At 45.5% G+C, this 17,313-nt stretch overlaps 1 protein-coding gene across 1 annotated transcript in view; it reads right to left on the reverse strand.

Moving 5' to 3' along the window:
- Positions 1–17,313, reverse strand: part of pudp (pseudouridine 5'-phosphatase) — a 155,048-nt gene that overhangs the window by 91,401 nt on the left and 46,334 nt on the right. The window contains exon 3 of the mRNA XM_034173581.1: positions 10,330–10,559. Within this exon, the coding sequence (XP_034029472.1) occupies positions 10,330–10,559 (230 nt within the window). The remainder of the gene's footprint in view (positions 1–10,329; positions 10,560–17,313) is intronic.

A 17,313-nucleotide genomic window follows, 5' to 3' on the forward strand; every position in this document is an offset into this window, starting at 1 on the left:
GTGACCTCATACTCTTCAGAAAACAGATACCTGAACAGATCGTCAGCGTTTTTAACGAGCGCGGTCTGCGTCAGATTTGACCTCTGGGCGAATTTCCCCCAGAAGGAGTTGAGGCAGATCTTAGCCATCTGTCGTTTTGCCGGATTGTGACTGATTTTTTCTGGGTCTAAACGAATCTTCTGATTCAGCCAGTAGTCCGTGATAGATTTTTCTCTGCTCTCGGGGTCTTTATCAAATTCGGGAGGGAAACCGGAGGCTTCCTGCTTCTGTTTTAAGAAGGTGTTTATGTACCCCTCAAAGATTTTATCACTTTTTTCCTCAAAATGCCAGACTTCAAAAATCTTAGCTACAACGTAGCCTGTATCCAGAGCTTTGTGGAATTCCGGGGTCGTCCAAGTCCCAGACAGAGCTCTCTGCTGCTGACTGTGTGCACGCTCCTGCTTGATTATTTTCATCAGCACAGGTGCGACACAGAGTAAACACCAGTTTACCGTGAGGAGTTCTGTGTGGGAGGACGGGGAATTTTAGCCCCCGGGGCGGATACACGACGGCTTTGATGAGCCCGAAATAAGTCCTGGGGTCTCAGAAATTTCTCTCGATAATTTCCGGATGCCCCGTGGGATATGTGAAATTTACGTTAACGTAAGGATACAGCAAGGTCACGTCGATGTAATAGACCCTCTCATCTTGCTTAGCCGTGTACCTCAGACGGGACGCGCAAGTCCGACCTCCGTATAAAGTGTCGCGAGGTTCGAGGGGCGGCGGTAACCCCCTGCGGCTGAGGAAACGGCGAACGCTCTCATCCCTCAGCCTCATTTCAAGCCACTGATGTTCCCAAATTACGCTGAGGGTGACGCCCGGCATAGCCAGCAGAAAGGCTATTTTTTTCTGACACGCTGCGTGGAGCTCTCCAAATGAGGTGTTTGTGAGAGGGTTTATTTCGTGCTGTGTAAAACACGTTGCACACCCGCGGTAAAAACACCCGAGAAACTCCCACACTTTTATCCGCCCGTCAATCTGAGCATACCCATCAACATAATAACCTATTTTTTTCTCGCCCCTGTTTAGAGCGTGATCGACGGTAATGTTTTGCGTCTCAGCAACCCATTCTAACCACTGCAATTGTAACGCAGGTAAAAGGATCCACGCGTGTTTCAGCGATGAATTCAGCCATAAATTTGGAGCAGGCTGCAGCCAGGATTTTTGTATCGTTATCACAATACATAACGGCCTCGGCTTTAAAATCGAAAATTGCGTTTTTTTTGCGCACGTACCACGCGTTAAATTCCTCTCTTTCTTCCTCTGACATATTTGCGACCCCGAAAGCTGCAGAGTCAGGGTACGGACCGACATAGTTCAGATTTTTTTCTGAACTGAACAGGTGCGGAAAGTAACTTTTGCGGACGATTTCGTCTTTCAGCCGGATTCCCAGGGCTTTAGGCATCTGAGATAAGCGCATTGTAAGGAAAGATAATGAATCTATATATTTCTGTTTAAAGGCGGCGTCTGTCATGAGTAATAGTTTACTCCCGGTCATAATCACAGCGGGGGTTACGCCCTGCTGGACTAAATACTTTAGAAGCAGATAGCCGTCAAAACCTTTTGAGTTGTGAGCGATGAACACGTATTCTTTGAATTTTCTCGTTCTAAAATGTTTAAAGAAGCGGGCTACGCAGTCTGTCCCCCATGCGCTCCAAAAATCACCCGTCTTTGTTACAGCGCTGACGTAAAACGGCACGTGTTCCCCGTTATTATCGACATACGTTTCAAAGTCATAAAAAACATATTTGTCTGAATGCGTCTCTTCAGGTTTGACCGGCATCATATAGCAGAGGTGACCCTCGCCCGGCTCCTGGAGAGCCTCGCCGCATATATGACACCTCTTCTGCTTACACACGTGCGGAGCGCTGTTTTTAGAAAATGCTATGTAATACTCGCGTTTACATCGAGGGCATTTTTTTCTGTTATCACACACATTAACAAACTTACCGGCGGAAGGACGATACTTCGGCTGTTTATGCAGGCTGTAACAGGCGGGCGAGCGACACTTCTTCTTACATTCGCTGCAGAATACCGGGTTATTTTTCTCGTAACACTGCGTAGATTCACAAATTTTACAATATGACGGACAATTATGGGAGGCGGGGTTATTGTACCCCTCAAAGCAAAACTCACATATTTCACTCCCAAAAATCTCTTTAAATCGGTGATTCCGTAAAAATGATTATTAAACAGAAAAACGAAAAGAGTTTTCTGCTGCGCCGGTATTCCCGTTTGAAATTTTGTCAGCTTTCTCTCCCCTTCAGCTCTGAAAAACACCACTATTTTACAACCCAGAACGTTTTCAAATTTTCCCACCTGCTCTAAAGATACCGGCGTAGCAGCCGTTAATCCGACGCTAATTAGTAACGCCAGCCCGCGCTGCTCCGCCTCGTGAGTAGTCAGATGAGGATTCAATAATTGAATGAGGTTTATCGCAAAACATAAACTGTTGTCAGGATTATACATGATATTAAGGCATTTGGATCTTTTCCTCAGAACCTCGTGATGGAGGAGGTCATCTATTCTGCGTTTCCCCGCGCCGTTCTGGTTGCGGATGACTTGGACCACTAATTCCAGAGACTCGTCAGATAAAACGTTGGAATTCGATTGTATCAATCGTTCTAGCAGATTTTGGAAGCCCGTCACATCGCCCACGTCGTTATATGAGCTGATCAAAGCTGCCTCGTTGTAGACTGAGTCCCCACGAATCTCCATTTGGATAAAGTCTCCGGCCCTGGCGTGTGTTAAAGCCTTTTCGACCGAGTTCTGAAGAGTCCCAATGACGTTACGATAAAATTCCGCGTAGTCGGGAATTTCGTTGACGCGCTGGAAATTTAGAGGCTGCCTGATTTCGATACTGTTAAAAGCCGGTCTCCTGATGACGTTAGCAGCCCCACCGCCCGTCATGGGAGAGTGTCGGCTGGACCCCGGTCGTGCATCATCCCCGCCTTCCATCAAAACAGAGATTGCCGCGTTTATTCGGGTTAAACGAGCTCTGTTTAAAATATCTTCTCCGTGCGCATTGCGCGGGGAGGGACTTCTTAAAGGTGAAAAAACGCGCGCGTCGTTAGGCATTTGATTTAATTCATCCACCGCGGATTGGACGTGAAGATTAACTTCACACGCGAGGAGGTTTACGGCGTTATTTAGAGGAGTCAGACGTACCTGGTTCAACGCCGCGGGACCGGACTCGTCTGGAAGCGGGGTATGCAGGGGTCAGGGGGCTCTTCAGTATCAGACTGGACCGTCGAATTTATCGCGTTAATCGCAGAAATGATGTAGGGGTTAATTTCTTCCAATTCTCGTTCAGCCGCCAAATTGTTAAGAGCATCATTTAGCGGTGTTAAACAAACACAGCTTAAAAGTCTCTCTCCGGACTCGATGTTATTTAGAGGCGGTGAATTTAACGCCTCGGCTAATGGGCCATCTGTTCCAGGAGCGCTCCCCGCTGAGTCAATTATTGAAGCGTTTAAATCCAATACACGTCCGAAGTTATTTTCCCGACCTGAATTCTCTCCTTCCATCTTTTAAAATCCGTACCAGGATGAATCTACCTCAAGAAAATCAATTAATATACCTCTTCAAAATGAATTCTCCCGTTCCATCGGAATAAGAAAAAAACGGAATACACATTTTCAAAAAAGTTGCGAGATGAGATTAATCCAGCAAAGAATATCTTCGAGCCTTGCGTCTCGGTGGGAAATAGACGGTCTCCCTCCACCGCGTGCTGAAAAAAAGAGAAAAACGTCAGTTATTAAATATTTAAAATAAATAAATACATAAACTCCGACTCCTTACCGTGTAAATCCGTGGATCGTTTTACGGTTCTCTGCCGCTGACCCGCTTCTCCACGGGCTGTAACAGGAAAAAATCGGGTTATTCCAGAGTTTTAACCGTGATTTAATTTCGGTCGGTGTACTTACATCTGCGTGGTGAAGTCAGGACTTCCAGCCTTCGAACTTCTTCAGGGGGGCTCTGACTTGATTTCTAGAATTAAAATAAATAAATAAATAAAAAGCAGCACCCTCGCAAGCAGATATTCTGTAATATTTCAAACATATTACCGAGGCCGGGTTCGAACGCACTCTGGAGCGTCTGCGCGGTTTTGTCTAAAAAAGACAGTTTCAGACCGCGTGCATCATTTAAAAAGTCATTTCTATCAAAAAAGATTACTTAAATCACTTACCCTGAAAGCTGATGTGGTTTTCGCACTCTGCTCGAAGACGAGAAAACCTGATTAAACTCAATGGTTTTTTTACCGCAAATGAATTCTATTTTATACCCATCGCAGGGTCCAGGCGCCTTCACTCTTCACCGGTCGTAGTGGAAATGAGCGGTGACTCCTTCCCACAGGGGGACGTGACTGAGAAGAAAGTTTGTTTTTTCCGCCTTCATCACCTTGGGCGGCATCTCCGATCAGCGGGTGTCCCGCAGCCCCTGATCGATCATGTCCCTCCAGGCCGGACACCTTGTAAAAAGACCCGTAGAATAAGCTTTGTTTTTCCGTCTTCAAACAAGCCCAGCGAATGACCCCGTCATCAGGAAATCGGATGTAATAAAACATTCAAGCTTCAACCAAAGATTCAAGCTTCTCTACTATGTTATAAAAGACCATCCGGCGTGACACCCCCGCTGCACAGGTCACACACACACACACACACACGCGCACACACACACACACACACACACACACAGCTCCGAAACACACACACACACACACACACACCTCCGAAACACACACACGCACACAGCTAGCGTCTGCAACAGGTATTACAGCCGTGGGGTCATGTTTCCGTGAGGAGCTCTATGCGTGGGTATTTGACCGTCTTGCTGCAAAGACAGCCGTTACAGCCGAGAGACGGTTATTTTTAACCCTTCCTTAATTTAAGAATTAAAAAACAGAAAAGGAGACGCATTAATTTAAGAATTAAAAAATATTAAAGGGGTATTAAATACTAGACACTGATTTATGTTTAATTATTTCAGAATGAGTTAATTCTTTAATACATTAAAAAAGATCTAGGTTTTTTTTAATCGTTCTTTAATTCATGGAATAAAATGACATTAAAATATTAGATCCGGGTGGGAGGGGAGGTAGGGCTTGGAGGCGGAGCTTGGGGCGGGGTTAGGGGAGGTAGGGGCGGAGCTTGGGGAGGGGCTATGGGAGGGATTAGGGGCGGGGCTTAGGGGCAGGACATAGTGATGTAGTCAATTCTGATTGGCTGACAGGGCCATAAATCAGTTTTTGACATAAGGTCTCTCAGTTTTCTCTCTGTTACTAATGTAATCTTTGCGATTGTGGTCACAGCTCTCTTCAGCTCACTGACCAGGTCCTCCTGTGTAGTTCTGAGCTTTCTCAGAATCATCCTTACCACACAAAGTGAGATCTTGCATGGAATCCCAGACCGAGGGAGATTGACAATCATCTTGTGTTTCTTCCACTTTCTAATAAATAATCATAACAGTTGTTGTCTTCTACCAAGCTGCTTGCCTGTTGTCCTGTAGTCCTTCCCAGCCTTGTGCAGGTCTACAGTTTTGTCCCTGGTGTCCTTAGACAGCTCTTTGGTCTTGACTATGGTGGACAGATTGGAGTGTGATTGATTGAGTGTGTGAACAGGTGTCTTTTATACAGGTAACAAGTTCAAACGGGTGCAATTAATATAGGTAAAGAGTGCAGAATAAGAGGGCTTCTTAAAGAAAAATTAACAGGTCTGTGACAGCCAGAATTCTTGCTGATTGGCAGGTGTTCAAATACTTATTTGCAGCAGTAACATACAAATAAATTATTAAAAAAATCATACATTGTGATTTCCAGATTTTTTTTTTTTTAGATTATGTCTCTCACAGTGGACATGCACCTAAGATGAAAATTTCAGACCCCTCCATGATTTCGCGGGGGCAACAGCTCCAGTAGGGGATGCCAAACCTCCCACATTTACCACCTCTGACTGGGTGATACCCATGCGTTTCCAGGCCTGTGTGGAAATATAATCTCTACACGTAGTCCTGGGTGCTCCCCTGGGTCTCCTCCCAGCTGGACAGACCTGGGACACATCCCTAGCCTGGAGTTGTGTTTTTACTTCTCACAAAATCCTTGTGGGGGGAAAAAAATGATATGCTACGTCATGCAGCAACATCTTAATTTCTTGAATTCTATTTCTAAATGTTTCAAAATACATTTCACAGTACTTTCCCTCTTCATGTCTGACCACTGAGGGAACAAAATTAGGAGATTCTACATTTACCATATCCCAATTGCAATATTTGTCACAAAAACCAAACAAAACAAAAAAATCAGTATGGCTTTTTCATTAAGTGGTGCTGCCTGATTTGATTGACATTAAGATCGACATAAAGATTTAAACTTGAATTTTGAGGTAATGGGCTTCTATAACATCCATCCATCCATCCATCCATTTTCTTCCACTTTATCCGGAGTCGGGTCGCGGGGGCAGCAGCTCAAGCAAAGCCGCCCAGACCTCCCGATCCACACACACCTCCCCCAGCTCCTCTGGGGGAACCCCAAGGTGTTCCCAAGCCAGCCGAGAGATGTAATCCTTCCAGCGTGTCCTGGGTCTTCCCCGGGGCCTCCTCCCAATGGGACGTGCCCGGAACACCTCTCCAGCGAGGCGTCCAGGGGGCATCCGGAAAAGATGCCTGAGCCACCTCAACTGACTCCTTTCGACATGGAGGAGCAGCGGCTCGACTCCGAGCTCCTCCCGAGTGACCGAGCTCCTCACCCTATCTCTAAGGGAGCGCCCAGCCACCCTGCGGAGGAAACTCATCTCGGCCGCTTGTACCCGCGATCTCGTTCTTTCGGTCATGAGCCAAATCTCATGACCATAGGTGAGGATCGGAACGTAGATCGATCGGTAAATCGAGAGCTTTGCCCCCCTACTCAGCTCTCTCTTCACCACGACGGTCCGATACAGCGACCGCATCACTGCAGATGCTGCACCGATCCGTCTATCGATCTCACGCTCCAGCCGTCCCTCACTCGTGAACAAGACCCCGAGATACTTAAACTCCTCCACTTGAGGCAAGGACACTCCACCGACCTGAAGAGGGCAAAGCACCTTTTTCCGGTCGAGAGCCATGGCCTCGGATTTGGAGGTGCTGATTTTCATCCCGGACGCCTCACACTCGGCTGGCCATTACCATTGAGGTAATGGGCTTCTATAACACAGTGTTTGAAAAATATTAACACACAATTTTTCTGGAATTGTTAACCCCTACAACAAAAGGCCTTTTGTATTAGTGTGCTTTGTGCAGTTTTGAAACATTTAAGTGAAGTGGCTGATTTAGAATACTTGGTGTGAGCCTGTAACAAATTCCTTTCTACCAGTCTCTCCTTCTTCTTGTGATTTATATGGGAAGAGCTGACAACTGGATGTGTTCCTGTTTCTTTGTTTACTGCTTCCCTTCTACTCGTCTCCCTCTTGCTTAGGTGTCGGCAACGTGCGGCTCTTTAACCCCTCAGCAGTGTCTCCCTGTACCTTTAAGGCTTCGTGTCCATCAGTCTGTTTTCTTCCTCCTGTGCAGCAGCATCTTTTAACTTCAAAATCTCAGAGGATTTCAGGCTGAGTGACACTATGAATTATCCGTAGCACCTCTGCGGGCAACCAATCACACAGAGTATCTTCACAAAGGCGAGAACTTTGTTTTTGTACTCAGACGCTATATTCTGCTGTCATCGGGTGGGTACATCAGTGCATGTGAGACAGCGAGCACAGAGCAGAGAAGGACGATTTTAACTCGAATGTGGAGCAACATGTTAAGAAAAAACAAAACTGTGGAGCCACTCCACTTTCACTACCGGTGCGGTACTATGTCCTTTAATCTGCTGTTATTTTCCAAAGGTATTTATTTTAGATCTTACAGCTGATGTAGTTGTGTTTTATGTTCAAGCACAAAACATGACTGAAGAGGGGCAGAAAAAATGAGGACGACTTCCATCACACTAAAAAGAACTCAAGTTATAACCAAAATACAAGCTGGCTGAAAAAAGTTAAAAATCTAAATTTTAGAATAAACTACCCTGTCCCAACCATTTTTTAAAACATATTGCGAGCCTAAAATGTAGGATTGGATGTATATTAACAAAACAAAGCTGACCACACAAAACATGAAACACGTTGGTTCCATACTGTCTGCAGTTACAGAAATAGTGACTGTGAGAGACATAACCTAAAAAAAAAAACAAAAAAAAAAAAATCAGGAAATCACAATGTATGATTTTTTAATAATTTATTTGTATGTTACTGCTGCAAATAAGTACACTCAACAAAAATATAAACGCAACACTTTTGGTTTTGCTCCCATTTTGTATGAGATGAACTCAAAGATCTAAAACTTTTTCCACATACACAATATCACCATTTCCCTCAAATATTGTTCACAAACCAGTCGAAATCTGTGATAGTGAGCACTTCTCCTTTGCTGAGATAATCCATCCCACCTCACAGGTGTGCCATATCAAAATGCTGATTAGACACCATGATTAGTGCACAGGTGTGCCTTAGACTGTCCACAATAAAAGTCTACTCTGAAAGGTGCAGTTTTATCACACAGCACAATGCCACAGATGTCGCAAGATTTGAGGGAGCCTGCAATTGGCATGCTGACAGCAGGAATGTCAACCAGAGCTGTTGCTCGTGTATTGAATGTTCATTTCTCTATCATAAGCCGTCTCCAAAGTCGTTTCAGAGAATTTGACAGTACATCCAACCAGACTCACAACCGCAGACCACATGTAACCACACCAGCCCAGGACCTCCACATCCAGCATGTTCACCTCCAAGATCGTCTGAGACCAGCCACTCGGACAGCTGCTGAAACAATCGGTTTGCATAACCAAAGATTTTCTGCACAAACTGTCAGAAACCATCTCAGGGAAGCTCATCTGCATGCTTGTCGTCCTCATCGGGGTCTTGACCTGACTCCAGTTCGTCGTCGTAACCGACTTGAGTGGGCAAATGCTCACATTCGCTGGCGTTTGGCACGTTGGAGAGGTGTTCTCTTCACGGATGATGCGAAAGGAGATGTGTTGCACTTCATGAGGCAAATGGTGGTCACACCAGATACTGACTGGTATCCCCCCCCAATAAAACAAAACTGCACCTTTCAGAGTGGACTTTTATTGTGGGCAGTCTAAGGCACACCTGTGCACTAATCATGGTGTCTAATCAGCATCTTGATATGGCACACCTGTGAGGTGGGATGGATTATCTCAGCAAAGGAAAAGTGCTCACTATCACAGATTTCGACTGGTTTGTGAACAATATTTGAGGGAAATGGTGATATTGTGTATGTGGAAAAAGTTTTAGAGCTTTGAGTTCATCTCATACAAAATGGGAGCAAAACCAAAAGTGTTGCGTTTATATTTTTGTTGAGTGTAGATGGTTAAAAGTTGCATAAACTATAGCTAACGTTTACACTTAGATGGGCATTCTACTTTGAAATATGTATTCTCCGATATACATCGTCAATTTGTATAAAAGATACGCGTATTAAGAAATTATAACAAGTTGAAAACAACCTGAGAATTGTCTGTCAAAAATAACATCCGCAAGGGTCCATACTCTTATTAATTTCACTTTTCCATAATGGAAAAGTGACATTTTTAAAGTTAATAGTTAATGAGTTATCTTGAGCTTTGTGGTTTATGAAAGAAATATATGTGTACTACAATTTCAAACTAGTTTGCAATAAAAACATGTAACTTGAAAAATTGACCTTTGTGTTACACTTTCATAACAGTTTAGCATATTGTGAGCCAGTTGCACTGTCTCTCGCCAGAGTGATTATCTCTGACGAAAGAGCAAGTGAAAATCTACAAGAACACAATTCCTCCAAGGAATACCTTCTCTTTATCCACATTACAAGTGCTTTCATGAAGGGATTTATCTATGAACCGATTTTGCCAAGATAGCAACCAACCACAACAATAGTAGCCACAAAGTGATACAACGGAGAGAATTACTCAATATGCAGAGAGAATGCAGCAGAGAAGGTGATCGACTGCAACCTGCTATCCCTACAGGACCTGTACACCTCCAGGTCCCTGAGGCAAGCAAGGAAAATAGTGGCTGATCCCTCTTGCCCAGGACACAAACTTAGCAATATATTCAATTCTAATTCTGATGCCACAAAGCTTCCTACATCCAATATTTGGCAAAGCTGTGAGAGAACTACTCTTCTTGTTATGAACTATAAACTAGCAAAGTGTTGATTTAAACAAACATGCATGACCTGAAATTGGGAGCAAGTATGATCTCTGAAACTTACCATCTCTGGGGAGGCTGGAGGTTTGAATCTGCTGGCACAGATTAAAAATGAATCTGGAAAAGGTTTGCTATTCTTCACTTCAGGGTCATCACCAAAAACAGTGTGGTCAAATAGACTGAAAAAGGCTTGGTGCTGGCTCGTCTTCAACTTGTACATTACACCTGCTGAGCTGGTTGCCACTGCCATGGGAACATTATGCTTCTTCAAGTGGTGCACCAGCTTCTTCACACCTATAGTGATACATATGTTGCAAAATGAAGTTTGAAAATACATACAGCCTAGTTTTAATCATTATAATAAAAAAAAAATGATATACAGCACATCCAGAACATTTTCATAGTGCTTCACTTTTTCCACATTTTGTTACAGCCTTATTAAAAAATGGAGTAAATTCATTTTTCCCTCAAACCTCTACTCACAACACCCCATAATGACAACATGAAAAAAGATTTTTTTTAATTTTTGCAAATTTATTAAAAATGAATAGCTAAGAAATCACATGTACACAAGTATTCACAGCCTTTGCTCAATACTTTGTTGATGCACCTTCAGCAGCAATTACACCCTCAACACTTCTTCAATATGATGCCACAAGCTTGGCGCACCTATCTATTGGGCAGTTTTGCCCATTCCTCATTGCAGCACTTCTCAACCTCCATCAGGTTAGATGTGAGTGACGGTGCACAGCCATTTTCAGATCTCTACAGATATGTTCAAAAGGATTCAGGTCTGGGCTCTGGCTGGGCCACTCAAGGACATTCACAGAGTTCTCCTGAAGCCACTCCTTTGATATCTCTGCTGTGTGGTTTGGGTAATTGTGCTGCTGAAAGATGAACCATCGCCCCACTCTGAGGTCAAGAGTGTTCTGGAGGAAATTTTCATCAAGGATGTCTCTGTCTCATTTAGGCCTGGGCGATTTGGCCTAAAAATAAAATCTGATTTTTTTCAGAAAAAAATCGATTTTTGATCCCCCCCCCCCCCCCCCCCCTACTTTTTAAAAGAAAACATTTAATACAAATGACAGTGATAACTCAGATAAGTTTTGCTTTTATTTTTATCAAAAACTTAAAACTAACCCCTACTTACCTCCTGGAATTGAAGCTCCAAATGTTCTTTTGATTTAAAAAATGCACTTGGGTAAATTATTCCACCAGAGTAAGCTGGTTTTTAGCGGGAGTTTGCACTCTTGTTCCCCTCGTAAAGTGTAGCATTTCTCCCACGCAGCTGGATGCCTGTTTTAGATACTGGAATAAGTTTGTTGTGCAGCTGCATTTTGTTGCGATGGGCTTTCAGGGTTCTCCCCAGAAATTTTTAGTATAGTGGTGCTGTTGGCAATTATCACCCGAGGCGGTGCGTTGTGAGTCATTTTGACTGGTTTTAGATGCATTGAAAGCAAGAATAATAGACCAAATAAAAAATGACACTTATGTTGTAATATCAAAGTTCTTTTTGTATGTTTCTGTCTAAGTTAATAAAATAAATAACACTGAAAAGTTTAAAAACACATTAATATTTGATGGACATAACATTTGCTCTCCTCTTCTTTAAAAATGACACACTGTACCTTTAATCCAGTCAGACAGGCAGAGTTTTACTGTCATGTTGACAGTTTAGTTTTTCTTTTTAACATTTCTGAGTGGGACTGCATACTTTTTTAAAAAAATATAACCCCTAATTGTCTTGTTTGCACAAGAGCTAAACCTGGACTGATTTGATTGTCAGAATCAAATTTATTGCAAGTAAGTTCTCACATACAATTAATTTGATTTGGTGTCATTAGTGCATAAACAACAATAATAAAAATAAATCAGTTTTTCACACTTTACTGTTTCATTAAATTGTGTAGCGAAAAAGATCGTTGATTAAAATTGCTTTGCTGCTTTTTTTTTTTTTTTAACAGTGTGGAGCGTCTGTTCACACTTTTTCCTCCTCCTCCTCTCGTTGTGAGGGAACGAGACTCTTCACACCGTCTTTGCGGCTTATTTAAGCAAACTGTTGTGTGGGCCGCCAGAAGAGGAGGTACTGCTGGCCCACCACCAGAGGGCTCCCTGCCTGAAGTGCGGGCTTCAGGCATGAGAGGGCGCTGCCGCCCCACAAGAGCGGCCGGGGTGACAGCTGTCACTCATCAGCTATGACAGCTGTCACCAATCATCTGCTCCTCACCACTAATAAAAGCAGGACGACACCTCCACCACGTCACCGAGATATCGTTCTACCAAGGAGTACCAGATCCGACACGCGGAGACGGTGGCCACCTGGGGACTCGGAACTTGGCGGCTCCAGTATTCTCCTGGTTCGGTGGCGGAGGAAATAGTGTGGTTCCGGTTCTTCTCCAGACGGACGTCTCCTATCGTCGAGCCTGCCCGCACGACACCTTGATTGATTGATTCTTTATTCGTTCTATAATCTGCTGTGTGTAGTTGTGGCATTCACAACAGTAAAGTGTTCATATTTGACTTCTTCTATTGTCCGTTCATTTGCGCCCCCTGTTGTGGGTCCGTGTCACTACACTTTCACAACAGGATATCTCGGCCAGCGTCATGGACTCCGAGGGGCGTCACCCAGCAGTTGAACAGCCAATGGGAGAGCAGGGTGCACAGGCGTCTGCAGGAGGTGTGATTGGTGAGTTGCAGCACATCCTCACCGCCTTTACTGCTCGGTTGGATCAGATGACCGAGCAAAACATCCTCCTGAACCGCAGGGTGGAGGCTCTCTCCGCACAGGTGGCAGAGAGCGCTCAGGGCGCTGCTGCAGCTTCTCCTCCTGCCGACCCTGTGCAGGATATAAACGTTCCACTGGTCGTTCAACGACCCCTCCCACCATCCCCTGAAGCATACATAAGCCCCCAGAGCCGTACGGAGGTTGTGTGGAGACGTGCGCGGACTTTCTTATGCAGTGTTCGCTCGTCTTTGCACAACGTCCCGTCATGTAGTCAGGTTTTAGAATTCATCATAGTACAGAAACAGCATTAGTGAAGGTTACAAATGATCTTCTTATGGCCTCGGACAGTGGACTCATCTCTGTGCTTGTTCTGTTAGACCTCAGTGCTGCTTTTGATACTGTTGACCATAAAATTTTATTACAGAGATTAGAGCATGCCATAGGTATTAAAGGCACTGCGCTGCGGTGGTTTGAATCATATTTGTCTAATAGATTACAATTTGTTCATGTAAATGGGGAATCTTCTTCACAGACTAAAGTTAATTATGGAGTTCCACAAGGTTCTGTGCTAGGACCAATTTTATTCACTTTATACATGCTTCCCTTAGGCAGTATTATTAGACGGTATTGCTTAAATTTTCATTGTTACGCAGATGATACCCAGCTTTATCTATCCATGAAGCCAGAGGACACACACCAATTAGCTAAACTGCAGGATTGTCTTACAGACATAAAGACATGGATGACCTCTAATTTCCTGCTTTTAAACTCAGATAAAACTGAAGTTATTGTACTTGGCCCCACAAATCTTAGAAACATGGTGTCTAACCAGATCCTTACTCTGGATGGCAATACCCTGACCTCTAGTAATACTGTGAGAAATCTTGGAGTCATTTTTGATCAGGATATGTCATTCAAAGCGCATATTAAACAAATATGTAGGACTGCTTTTTTGCATTTACGCAATATCTCTAAAATCAGAAAGGTCTTGTCTCAGAGTGATGCTGAAAAACTAATTCATGCATTTATTTCCTCTAGGCTGGACTATTGTAATTCATTATTATCAGGTTGTCCTAAAAGTTCCCTAAAAAGCCTTCAGTTAATTCAAAATGCTGCAGCTAGAGTACTGACGGGGACTAGAAGGAGAGAGCATATCTCACCCATATTGGCCTCTCTTCATTGGCTTCCTGTTAATTCTAGAATAGAATTTAAAATTCTTCTTCTTACTTATAAGGTTTTGAATAATCAGGTCCCATCTTATCTTAGGGACCTCGTAGTACCATATCACCCCAATAGAGCGCTTCGCTCTCAGACTGCAGGCTTACTTGTAGTTCCTAGGGTTTGTAAGAGTAGAATGGGAGGCAGAGCCTTCAGCTTTCAGGCTCCTCTCCTGTGGAACCAGCTCCCAATTCAGATCAGGGAGACAGACACCCTCTCTACTTTTAAGATTAGGCTTAAAACTTTCCTTTTTGCTAAAGCTTATAGTTAGGGCTGGATCAGGTGACCCTGAACCATCCCTTAGTTATGCTGCTATAGACGTAGACTGCTGGGGGGTTCCCATGATGCACTGTTTCTTTCTCTTTTTGCTCTGTATGCACCACTCTGCATTTAATCATTAGTGATCGATCTCTGCTCCCCTCCACAGCATGTCTTTTTCCTGGTTCTCTCCCTCAGCCCCAACCAGTCCCAGCAGAAGACTGCCCCTCCCTGAGCCTGGTTCTGCTGGAGGTTTCTTCCTGTTAAAAGAGAGTTTTTCCTTCCCACTGTAGCCAAGTGCTTGCTCACAGGGGGTCGTTTTGACCGTTGGGGTTTTACATAATTATTGTATGGCCTTGCCTTACAATATAAAGCGCCTTGGGGCAACTGTTTGTTGTGATTTGGCGCTATATAAAAAAATTGATTGAATTGATTGATGTAAGCGTCTGATGCTAGTAAAGTAGCTTATGTGATTAATTTGCTTTGAGGAGAGGCACGCGCTTGGGCTACGGCGCTTTGGGAGCAAAATTCACGGCTCCTTCATACGTACACTGGGTTTGTGAGGGAGTTCAAAACCGTGGTTGACCACCGTAACAGGGGAGAGACTGCTTCAACTGTGCTGCTGTCAATGAGACAGGGGCGCCGGAGCGCAGCCGCTTATGCAGTCGACGTCCGCATTGCGGCTGCGAGGTCCGGCTGGAATAACACTGCGCTCCGCACCGCCTTCGTAAACGGACTGTTGTCGGTCCTGAAGGAGCACCTGGTGGCTAAGGACGAACCACGGGAATTAGATGGGCTTATCGACGGGGTGGTGGTTCAGTGGAGCGAGACCTGCCATCGGGTGTGTTTAGGATCCTCGGTTCCTCCCGGTTCCCAGGCTTAGGAGCAGGTCAAAGTCCCTCCCAATCTGTCGGCGGTGCCGGTTGAGTACCACGATCTTGCTGACGTTTTCAGCAAGGATCTGGCACTCACCCTTCCCCCGCACCGTCCGTACGATTGTGCCATCGATTTGATTCCGGGCGTGGAGTTCCCGTCCAGCAGGCTGTACAACCTCTCACGACCTGAGCGCAAATCGATGGAGACCTACATCCGGGACTCCTTAGCTGCCGGGCTGATCCGGAACTCCACCTCCCTGATGGGAGCAGGTTTCTTTTTTGTGGGCAAGAAAGATGGCGGTCTTCGTCCATGCATTGATTATCGGGGGCTGAACGAGATCACGGTTCGCAACCGATACCCGTTGCCTTTGTTAGATTCGGTGTTTACCCCTCTGCATGGAGCCAAAATATTCACAAAGCTGGATCTTAGGAACGCATATCACCTGGTTCGGGTCCGGAAGGGAGACGAGTGGAAGACGGCATTCAACACCCCGTTAGGTCATTTTGAGTACCTGGTCATGCCATTCAGCCTCACTAACGCCCCCGCGACGTTCCAAGCTTTGGTAAATGACGTCTTGCGGGACTTCCTGCACCGATTCGTCTTCGTATATCTGGACAATATACTCATTTTTTCTCCAGAACCTGAGACTCACGTCCGACATGTACGTCAGGTCCTGCAGCGGTTGTTGGAGAACCGGCTGTTTGTGAAGGGCGAGAAGTGTGAGTTTCACCGCACCTCTTTGTCCTTCCTGGGGTTTATTGTTGGGAAAGTGTAGTGACACGGACCCACAACAGGGGGCGCAAATGAACGGTCAATAGATGAGCCAAAAAGTAACAATTTAATGTTGTGAATGTGCACAACGAACATACAGACAATCACAGAATATCATAACAGTCAATACACAGAAGTGACGTGTGGGCAGGCTCGAGGATAGAAGACGTCTGTCCTGAGAAGAGCCGGAACCACACGATTTCCGCCGCCCCAGAACCTGGTGAATACTGGAGCCGCCAAGTCCCGAATTCCCAGGTGATCACAGTCCCCGAATGTCGGATCTGGTACTGCTGGCGAAGAACAAACACAGTCAAGTGTGGGTGTGTGTACACCCAGTAACAACAACGGTGGGAATGCCACCTCCACCTCTCATTCAATATGTTGCAGCGGTCTCAGCTGAAAAGGAGCGCCGTCTTGCACAGCCTCCTCACAAATGACCGGTTCTCCTGCAAATTCTCACAATAACAGAGTTACAAATCGCACAAAAAGGCTGAGAGTATTACCTCCTATGAAGTATGATATCTCGGCAACGAGGTGGAGATGACGTCTGGTCTTTATGGAGTGAGATGATGTTGAGTAGATGGGTGACAGCTGTCAAGAGGTAATGAGCGACAGCTGTCACCCCCGGCTGTGTCCATGGCGGCAGCGCCCTCTTGTGCCTGAAGCCCGCACTTCAGGCAGGGCGCCCTCTGGTGGTGGGCCAGCAGTACCTCCTCTTCTGGCGGCCCACACAACAGGACCCCCCCCTCAACGTGCGCCTCCTGGCGCCCGACCAGGTTTGTCGGGGTGTCGGCGGTAGAAGTCGGCCAGGAGGGCCGGATCCAGGATGAAGCTCCTCTTCACCGAGGAGCGTTCTTCGGGTCCATACCCCTCCCAGTCCACCAAGTACTGGAACCCCCGACCCATCCGACGGACGTCCAGGAGCCGGCGCACCGTCCAAGCCGGCTCCCCGTCGATGATCCGAGCAGGAGGCGGCGCCGGTCCGGGAGCACAGAGGGGTGAGGTGTGGTGAGGTTTGATGCGGGACACGTGGAAAACCGGATGGATCTGCAGTGAAGCCGGGAGTTGGAGCTTCACTGCGGCAGGACTGAGGACTTTGAGGATCCTGAAGGGGCCAATGTACCTGTCCTGAAGTTTTGGGGAGTCCACCTGGAGGGGGATGTCCTTCGTGGAAAGCCACACCTCCTGCCCGGGCTGGTA

The sequence above is a fragment of the Thalassophryne amazonica genome, chromosome 1 (genome assembly GCF_902500255.1).
Source record: "Thalassophryne amazonica chromosome 1, fThaAma1.1, whole genome shotgun sequence".
Taxonomy (NCBI): domain Eukaryota; kingdom Metazoa; phylum Chordata; class Actinopteri; order Batrachoidiformes; family Batrachoididae; genus Thalassophryne; species Thalassophryne amazonica.